This window comes from Corvus brachyrhynchos, unplaced genomic scaffold (assembly GCF_000691975.1).
Source record: "Corvus brachyrhynchos isolate BGI_N302 unplaced genomic scaffold, ASM69197v1 scaffold4, whole genome shotgun sequence".
Lineage (NCBI taxonomy): Eukaryota > Metazoa > Chordata > Aves > Passeriformes > Corvidae > Corvus > Corvus brachyrhynchos.
Window position 1 is genome coordinate 5,343,947 of NW_008237878.1, and position 9,566 is coordinate 5,353,512.

The following is a 9,566-nucleotide window of genomic DNA, read 5'->3' on the forward strand; positions in this document are numbered from 1 at the left end:
TGCCGCTGCAGGGCGATGCCCTGTGTTGGCCGTGCTTAGGTACCCCACAAGACATTCTGGAAGGGTACTTCTTAAAAGCTTGTCTTTGGCCCTGGGAAAGGCATCCTTCCCCAGCCACCCTGGGGTGTGCAAAGCACCCCAAGGCACTGCTGAGGTCTGGCTCTGTCCTCATCAGGTGGGAAGGAAATTGGCAGCAGGCTCTTGGGAGACCCTTTGTTTGCTCAGGTTATTAGCAAGGAGCGAGGAAATAATGATTTATTGATGCTTCTGTGTTTCTCCTACACCAGGCTATGAAGGAAGAAATTCAGTTTTCTGGCTGATATTCAAGGCTGTAATTGAGCAGTACCATGTTCCCACAGAGCAGCCTGTGGGGTGCTGGTGGTACCTCTGGTTCTGTGATACAGTGCCCCATAGCCAGTATGGGCTGTGATCACCAAGGGTCATTTTCCCCTCTTTCCCCTGCCTCTGGCTGTAGCCAGGCTGGTGGAGACAGGCTGCTTATAGAGCCCAGCATTTCTCTGCTGCAGCGTTTTGTTTGATTAAAGCAGAAATATCTGATAGAGTGGGTGGCGGCCACTCCTTTCTGGGGTGAGGCACCAGTGGGAATGTGTTATCAATACCTCAGCAAATACTCTTTGATCTTCATGGTACGTTGGGCAGAAGGTGGTGGGTGTCCTGTTGATGCCTCTTGGCCACAGCCTGGGCACCATCGCTCTGTGCTGACCGAGGAGAGCCCTGCGCTCACGCCGTAAGGGCCGGTGCCTTCCACTGCCATCACTGCTGTGTCACTGCCCTGTCACTGCCCTGTCCCTGCCACCTTCTCTGCCTGCCCAGAGTGGCTGGGATGGTTGTTCTGGCGCCTGTGGTGAAGGACACAGATGACAGCTCGTGTGCTGCAATGGTTGCTCGGGGCTCTGCCAACCCCCACCGTGCAGCCTCAGTAAATCCAGCTGAATTCCTGGGCTTTGCTTGGTACGTCTCCTCTGACAGCCCTCTGTACAGCAATGGCCTTTCCATGCATTCCCTTGCTTTCATGTGAGCCTTAGCTTATGAGCAGGGTTTCATCTCTGTACCCCAGAGCATGGGATGGGGCAGGACTGCAGCACAGGACTCTGCAGGACTTTGGAACACCCAGCTCCTGCCTGCACTCCAGGACTCTGCTCTTGCTGCTGCTTTGTGGCCTCTCTCCTTTGCAGGCCATAGAGCTGTGCGTGGCCAGGGCTGCCTGTGAATGTGTGAGATGCCTGGATGTACTGCTCAGGACCCCTGCCTGCCTGTGTCCCAGCTGCCAGCATCCGCAGGAATGAGTGCTGGATGCAGGCAGGATTCCCTTGTCCTGCAGAGTGATTGATCTCCCTAGATTGCATGGAGAGTACAGCGAGGCACTGCCCAGAATTGCTGTGAGCACGTAATCCCTTGAGTCCTAGGGATAAGGAGCTCATAGGTGAGACCTTGGCAAACCTGACTTTTGCCCCCTTGCAATCTGTGCTCATTTCAACTGCAATGTACTTTTTCATCCATCCTCCTCAAACAAAGCAGTGCCATTTTGGTTAACCTGAGGAGTGTGCAGATTCCTTTGAATCACGTGATCTGTCCAGGATGCTGATTTCTATTTTTTAACTTTATGACTACAGTGCAGGGGATCCCTAATGCTGAGTGTCCTACAAACCCAGAATGTAGGGCCGCCCCTGTGTTGAAGACCCTGCCATTTCACCCTCACCCAACGTGCACCCACCCAGTTCAGCTGACAAAGGGAGATGATTTATGAGCGGCATCAACAATGTCATAAAGTGCAAGTGGCAAGTTAATGCTGCTTTTTTATTCCAGCCCTTTGACAGGGCCTTGTTAATAGAGGGTTGGAAACAGAAACAAAAGGAAAGAGCACAGCAGCTAAAAGCCAGTTGTCACAGCACTGCTGCATTAGTGTGAAAATGCTGTTTTATCAGAAAGAAAGCACCCTCTCCATAATAAATGGCGTTGCACAGCAGGGAGCAGCTCCTCAGGAGCACCTCTCCTATGGAGGCAGGCTGAGAGGGTGGGGTTGTTTAGCCTGGAAAAGGCTTTAGGGAAACCTCATTGCCTCCAGTACTTAAAGGAAGCTTATAAAAAGATGGGCAATGACTTTTTACATTGGCAGGTAGCGCTAAGACAGGGAGGTATGGTTTTAAACTGAAAGAGGCAAGGTTTACATTGGATGTTAGGGGGCAATTCTTTAACTGGAGAGTGGTGAGGCACTGGAAGAGGTTGCCCAGAGAAGTTATGTATGCCCTGTCCCTGGAAGTGTTCAAGGCCAGGTTGGACAGGACCCTGGGCAATCTGGTCTAGTGAGTGACATTCCTACTTATGGTGGGGGGTTGGAACTAGAAGATTTAAAAGATCCTTTCCAACCCAAACCATTCTATGATTCCAGCCTGTGGATTCCCGTGGACTGTGCTGATGTGCCCTCTGGAAGAGGGCAGAGGTGTTGAGCTGTTCAGTAGGATTCAGTGCTCTGTACTGCCATCTTCCCTGGGATGATCAGACTGAGATAGGGCTTAAACCCTTGTGGGTGAAGGCCTGGAAAACTGGGGAGCGTGGGAGAAAGCTGCACAAAGGGGTGCAACTTGTAGAGCGGCTGTTTTTGGAAGGGGTGGTGGTGAATGCGGAGGAACTACAAGTAGGGGACCAGGGAGTGCACCAGGGCCAGTGTTTGGAGGCTGTAGCAGGAGTTGTGTTGAATTTTGGGGTGAGGACTCATGTGGGAGTGCAGGAGGGCAGGTGGGGTGTGCAGACAGCAGGGGTCTGTGGCACTCAGAAAAACTTAGCATTCCCCTGGAGACAGCAGTGCTGGAGACTTCTTCGCTGATCCCCTTTCCCAGAGAGAGCATGCAGCTTGCTGTAATTTTCTCTTATCTTCTCAGAAAAGGAGGTGAATTCTCTGAAATAACTTGCTGTTCTTTCCAACCCCCCTTGGAATGTGTCCAAATACACTTTGCTCCGTTTCCTTACTTAGTTCTGTAGTTAGAGGTGGCAAAATGCTCCCTAGGCCATATGGGGCTGCTTGGAGCTTCATCCCAAGGTTGAGTTCTGAGTGTTGGTTTTGTTCTTGACCGGATACTTTAATAAATTTGGTTTTATTTTTAAAGTTTTCCCCACATGCTTTCTTCTCTTGGGAAAACAAACTAACAAAAAAACCCCTCCTACATTTTTCAAAGCTGAGTATTGCAGAAGAGGCCCCCCATCCACACCTTGTTTTTTCCCCACAGTCTGCAGTAGCTGTTAATTCACATTTGGTTAAGCAATTAATCAGGATATAAATAATACATAGCATGTTATCAGAAACTGCATGCCAGTGCTATGGAGACAGGCACTTTCGCCCTGGCGGGGAGGGCTTCCCTTCTGTGCTCTGCAGCCTCCTAAGGCCAATTAAGGTGCATCCTTGATGAGAATCCAGCCGCTCCTTGGCTGGATAAATAGTTGCTCTGATGCAGGGAGGGGGGGCCAAAGCAAGTGAAGATAAAGAGAGGATTTAGTGTTCAAACAGCTGCAGTGAGCACTGGAGCCCGAGCATTCCCTTCCTCCCCTTGTGCGTGGGCTGAGGCTGGAGCAGCGGGAGCGAATGGATGGTGCTGGCACCAGTGGCAGCTTATGAGAGACCTGTGGGTCAAAGACTCAGTAGTGTGTCCTTTGCCTTCTGCCTTAGTCCTGTAAAGGTCTTTTCTCCTGAAGGCATGTCAACTGTTAATAAACATAGCCTTTTAGAGTGTCACAAGTATAGAAACCTGCTTTATCTTCCTGTTCCCCTTCTAGCCTCCTGTGTGAGCTCAGGGAGTGGTGTCTTTGGTGTTTCTTCTTTCAAGGCTGCTGTTTATTTTAATGCAGTAATGAGTGCTAAGCTGGCTGGCGGGAGGAATAAATGTTACTGTGACAGCTTGGGTGGAGATTTGGAAAAGATGCTTCAAGTTACAAACCAAGTATGAAAACCATCAAGAAATAGTGAGCAAAAAAACCCCCATCCAGAGTCAATAGACTCTGGAGGCCACCAGATTTCAACTGTCACGTTCACAGTTGTGAATTTGCTCCATAGTAAGGCAGTAAGAGCAGGAATAATTGGGCTTGGGATAAGCTTGGCTTTCCAGGGGGATCTCTAAAACCTCCCTGCAGGAGGCTAAATATTCAAGGCTGCTGCATGGTCCTGAAGCTTTGTCTCTGGTCTCCCTGTAGGAATCATTGGACTTTGGTTCTTGTAACTCTGACTTTCTTTCCCAAACATAAACTCTGGGAGTTTACTGTACTATGGTCTCTCCTGGCATAAACTCTGGTGCAAAAGAACCTCAGCTGAAGGGCACAGTAGCATGTTGGATGTTTTTTCTCAGGTGCTGGAGCAGGATGTGGTTCTCCAGTCCATTGACCGTGCCATTGAGGCTGTGCACAATGCAGCCATGAAGAATGGGGGAAAATACAACCTGGAGCAGAGAGATGTCCTCCAGTAAGTATGATGGGCATCTGGGAGAGCTGGCAGATGGAGGGTGGTCATAGTGTCATTCTGTCCTTGAGGGATGTTAGATGTTGTTGATTGGAGCCCCTGTGCTGCAGAGTGCTGCTGCATTCAGACAGCTTCCCAGTGTTTGAGCTGATGCTGCTCCTTCTGACAACTGTGTCCAGCAAAGTGGAGCTTTGGCCTTGCTTCTCTATCCCTCTGCATGCCAAGAAGAGGAGATTCTCAGCCGCTGTAGGCTTGGAGGAGAAATCCAAAACCTTTCTGGCTGCATTTTCTCTGCTTTACCAGCCAGGAATTGTAGAGGTTGTTGGCATGTGACACAAGGTCTTTAATATGTTCTCAAATAATTGCTTGTGAGGAGAATTTTTGTTTTCTCTGACACCTCGCACTCTGTGCTGAGGCATGCTGGTTTAATCTCAGTTGAATAGCAATTCTAAAGTGCAGGCAATTTCTGAAGCTTGCAATGCAATATGTGACTCTCCCCCGAGGAAGAGGCATTTTTCTCCAGTGAACTGATGAATAAATTATGGGCTCTTGCAAAGCCTCTTCCTTCCTCCCCCAGAAGTGCTTCCTTAGTTGTTAATGAAACGAGTTGGTGTTCAGAGTAATGCAGCCCATTCTGGTATATATAGCCCAAATGCAATAAATCATTAAAAAATAATTTAAATGTTGCAGCATGGTCACTCCCTTGAGCTTTGCTCTTCCTAATGTCATCATTCCGTTTCAGAAAACTGATCCATCACCGGAAGGAGACTGTGTCCCGTAAAAGCCACTCTCCCACCCCGCAGGGGACAGTTATGACTCAGTCCACCAGTGACCACCACCTGGATGTGTCCCGGCAGCCCAACGGGGTGTGCCGGACGGGGTATGAGCGACACCACAGCCTCCCCAACACCGAGTTCGAGGAGGACGATGAAGGTCTCTATCAGGTAACAGTGGCTGGACACTTGCTAGGTTCCTCCTTTGGTGGTGTGACATTGCTTGTCCTGTTGAATAAAATGCCTTTGCAGCTGAAGTTACAAATCAAGTGTTTGTGTTGCTGACCTGGGATTACTGCAGTATAAAGTGTTGGTGTCTCGGTGTAAGAAATCTGGAACAGTCCCTTTGCTATTTACACTTGTCATGCTTTTTGGAATCCTTGAGGGTCCACAGTTTTATGGGAACATGCAAAATCCACTTTATACTGTGTGACTATCTCTTGGCAACTTTCTAAAAGAGTTGCAGGCTCCCTGGAGAATGCTTTGAAAGGCAGTTTTGACGTGAGCAGCAGAGCCCCCTCCAAGCACTCAGCACTGCTTCATTTCTCCCTTGTTATGTCTGCACAAGATCATTGGTCCTTAAGCATTTTATCTGCTGTGGCTGCCTATTTATACTACTCAAAACAAAAAGCCAAAAAAACCCCAAAGATCCTGCTTTATCTGAAGGTTGCTTATCATGATGAATTAAAGGGAAATTGCAGGAAATCAGATTTAGAGCAGATCTTTTTTTATCTCAGCGACACGCAGTTCCAAGGTTACAGTGTGGCGTCAGTGAGGCTTCAAAGTAGCAGCCTAGGACGGAGGCTGTGGCTGTTGGGGATGAATGATGTGCCAGATTTCCCTGTGTAGGTGTAGCTGGATGTTAGGGCTAAAGGCGCCAAGCAAGGATGAGCATGGAGATTTTTTATTCCTCCTACAGATGAACACGTGCACTGTAGTTTTTCTTCATCTCTCTGGGCCGAGTGTTTGGAGGCATTGTGTTTATAAGGTACTGATACACTGTCTTCCCTAGCAGATGAGGCTTGTTTTACACATGAAGAACTGTGAGTTTGGGGAGATGAAAGGTAGCTCTGGCTTACTCTGGCTGAACATAGCAATTCCTACAAAGCCCATTTTTCTCCTCAGTATTCGTTTTTGTTCTTTGGCAGTCAAACCAGCTCCATTCTCAAGCCTGTACATTATGGGCTGAGCAAATGGGGCACCGTACAGCCCATTCTCCATGCTGGTTCCCTGTCTTTATCTGGTCTGTGGTTTGGTTGCTTGCCAAAAAGGAGGAAGACAAATTTCCTTGGCTGACAAAGAACTGTTTCTGTCTGGGTGGCACTGAGAATGCAGTTGAAGGGCTTCCAGCTTAGCCCTGTGCTGAAAGGGCTCCTTGAGACTTTAACAGCTCAGTTGGTGGATTTCCGGTGCGCTTTGAAAATACAGAGTGGAGGAAGCAGCATTGCTTTCTTCCACTGGTTATGCAGTAGCCTAAGAGGAGACCTACTGAAATCTAAACTTTCTCACTAGCTCCAGAGGAGCAAAGGTCTTGGCATGTGCTTTTCATTGCTTGGGATTTTCAGGTGCACTCAAGTGTTTGCATCTGAAAACTCAAGCAAAATTTGAAGTGCAAATTTCCTCTCAGCGGCTTTGCTCCCAGGACTGAACTGGCTTCAGTACTTGGTGAGGGCACTTGTGCTGAGCTTATCTTCAGCTCCTCCACAGTCAGCATAAGGTGGGAGGCTGGGGCTGCTGCCATCCCAGCTGCCAAGAGTGGAGGTTGGGCTCTTGGAGTATTTTAGTCAGTCTGCTGCATTTGTGCGTGCTCAGTGAGTTTGTGATGCTCATCTCTGGAAACCTTTGCTACAGTCCAGTGTGTCTGGCTTGGCAGAGTTTGCCTGGAGGAGGAGGTGGGTGGGAGATGGTTAGTTTGGTTTACTGTTTTATTATTTTGTTTAAAGGGTACTACTCTAATAACCTTGTTCCCAGGAGTCAGAGTGGTGATGTTCTTTGCCTGCTTGGTTGCGAAGGGAATGGGAGTGTTGTGGTTGAGTCAGCTCTTGTCTTTGAGCAGCACAGGGAGCACAGCCTGCTATCAGTCCTTGCAAAAGGGTGAAGGAAGGGAAGCAGATGTGTAAAATCTGTGGATTTGGGGAAGTTCACAGTGCCCTTATAGAGGCCTGGGGAAAGGGAGGCTTTCAACACGAGTACAGTTGCTTTTCTCTGAACCTTTGGTAAGGTCCCTCATCTTTCCCCCCTCTGGACAGGTGGGATCTGAACTTCAAGGACTCCTGCGTGGTCAGCTTGTGCATGGCAGCTGCACAGAGGATATTTTCTCCCTTTCCCTTTGGGGGTTTGGGTGTTGTACATCCTCCTGTTGGCCCCAAGCAGTGGCTAGGACATGGGGTGGAGGGAGGGGATGGCCATCGGTTATGTCTCACAGCTCCTGACCATGCGGCTTGGGCAAGCACAGGGTAATTCCTGCCATGCTGCACGTTCTACTCGCAGCCACTTGTACTGTGGTGTGGGGCTGTCTAAACTGGCAGGGGCTGAGCTAGCATTAGCTGTACATCTATTAATTTAAGCACTAGCCTGTGGTAACTGTGTTAAACTTGTGTGGTAAGTTTGGAAGGGCTAATGAAGCCATGGCAATACTCCAGAATGACCCAACCCTCGCTATCTCCAAACAATGTCATGCATCTGTGCTAAGCTCTGAGCCTGCCTGTCTGCTAAATCCCACTGCCTCAGTAATTGTGGCCGTGCTGTGCCAAGCAGCTCTGACTCGTGCTGTCAGCTCCAGCGCTCTGCAGACAGGGCTCTGCTTTTAGCACAGCTGAGCTTTCTGGATTTGGGGCCAGCCTGCCAACCATGCAATGCAGAGACCCCTCCTGATCTGCTTGACCTCTCTCAGCTGTGCAGTCTCTTTTTGGACCGACACGGATCATTTTTGAAGCTGTATGCAAGTATCGAATAGCATTCCACCCAGAGAACAATGTGGGGTGGATGGACAAGAGCAGGGCGTGCAGGCGGGGAGTCTGCAGCAGAGGCTCGTGCTAATTCACCAGCTGAAGGTGCTTGTAAAGGAGTGACTTTTTATATGACGTGGTATAAGGTTGGATGTATTTGGTGTTGGGTGGGAAAGAGACTAAGAGATCTTTTTTTAAAAGTCTTTGTGCAAACTGCTGTGTCTTCACTTGTCTAGTGGATCTAGACGTGGGCTGTGAGCACATCTTTAGCTTTTGACATCGAGTCTTGAATGTTTGAAGTGGCTTTTGAAGGTGTTTTATTTACAGAAATATCTTTGCTCCCATTTCAGAGGAGGTTTTTGCCCTTCCTGGGTCTGGGGGAAAAAAAGCACATTTTTCATTCTCCTTCTACTGAGCTACGTAAGTTAGAGACCCTTCAGGGGCCTGTCTCAGATTTTCACTGTGGGGTGGCAGAGATCTGTGCCCTCTGTGGTGTTCATATAGGTCTATTCAGCAATGACAGGGCACAGAAAAACTTTTCTTCCAGGGCTAAACAAACCTGGAAAATTTTCACTTGTGATGGACTGAATGTCACTATAGATTCCAAATGGTTGAAAGCTGGGTGACCCAAGGCATTCAGACCATCACCTCCTTTCCCTTCCTGTACTCCCCTGGGAGGTTTGGCCAGACAGCGATTGCAATATCCCATAAAAGCAGAGGCACGTTTGAGGCAGCAGGCTCTGAATCCCAGCAGTCCTAAGAGGTCCCAAGCAGAGTCTCCTGGCCCTGAGCTGCTGGGATGTGGGGACTGGAGTATTGATGCAACATGCTCCCACCTAGCTTGGCTGCTGTGTTCAGTGATGCCCTACTGATTAGAGGTTAACCCTGAGGCTGCACCTCCCTGGAGTAATTGTGGGTGAAAGTGATATTGGTGATCATGGTGTTTAGATCTGACAGGAAAAGATGAGTGTAGGAATCTTAGCCTGGGGCTCATACATTGCTTGTTTGGCAATCCTAGAAGAAGAGACTTACAGGAGAAACCCCAGATGTGGAGAGTTAATGCAACTCCCTGGCAAAGCTTCTCCCAGTGCGTCTTGCTATAGGTAGCATAGTACTGCACAGAGGGTCAAGCCCTATTTTCTCCCTGCATGAGCAGAAATAGCTTTGAAAGCATGGAAAAAGCATTTACATGTTTCCAGTCCTTGGTCTTGTCTGTCTGCAAGGGTATTTGTAGCTGATGTAATGGATCTCTCCAGAAGAGTGTGTAAATACGCACTCTGTTTGCAGCCTCTGTGGAGCTATTGAGAGTAATGTGGAGACATGGTAAGTGTGTGGGATTGCATTTGGAATAAAGGAGGAGAAAATGCTTGACAGGTCTAC

The 9,566-nt window shown here is 48.7% G+C and overlaps 1 protein-coding gene across 2 annotated transcripts in view; it reads left to right on the forward strand.

Annotated features, from left to right (window-relative positions):
* The window catches only part of NCKIPSD (NCK interacting protein with SH3 domain), a 36,330-nt gene that overhangs the window by 1,820 nt on the left and 24,944 nt on the right, over nt 1-9,566 (forward strand). For both annotated transcript variants that reach the window (XM_008632227.2, XM_017732506.1), the window contains exons 2-3: nt 4,356-4,468; nt 5,208-5,409. In XM_008632227.2, the coding sequence (XP_008630449.1) occupies nt 4,356-4,468; nt 5,208-5,409 (315 nt within the window). The remainder of the gene's footprint in view (nt 1-4,355; nt 4,469-5,207; nt 5,410-9,566) is intronic.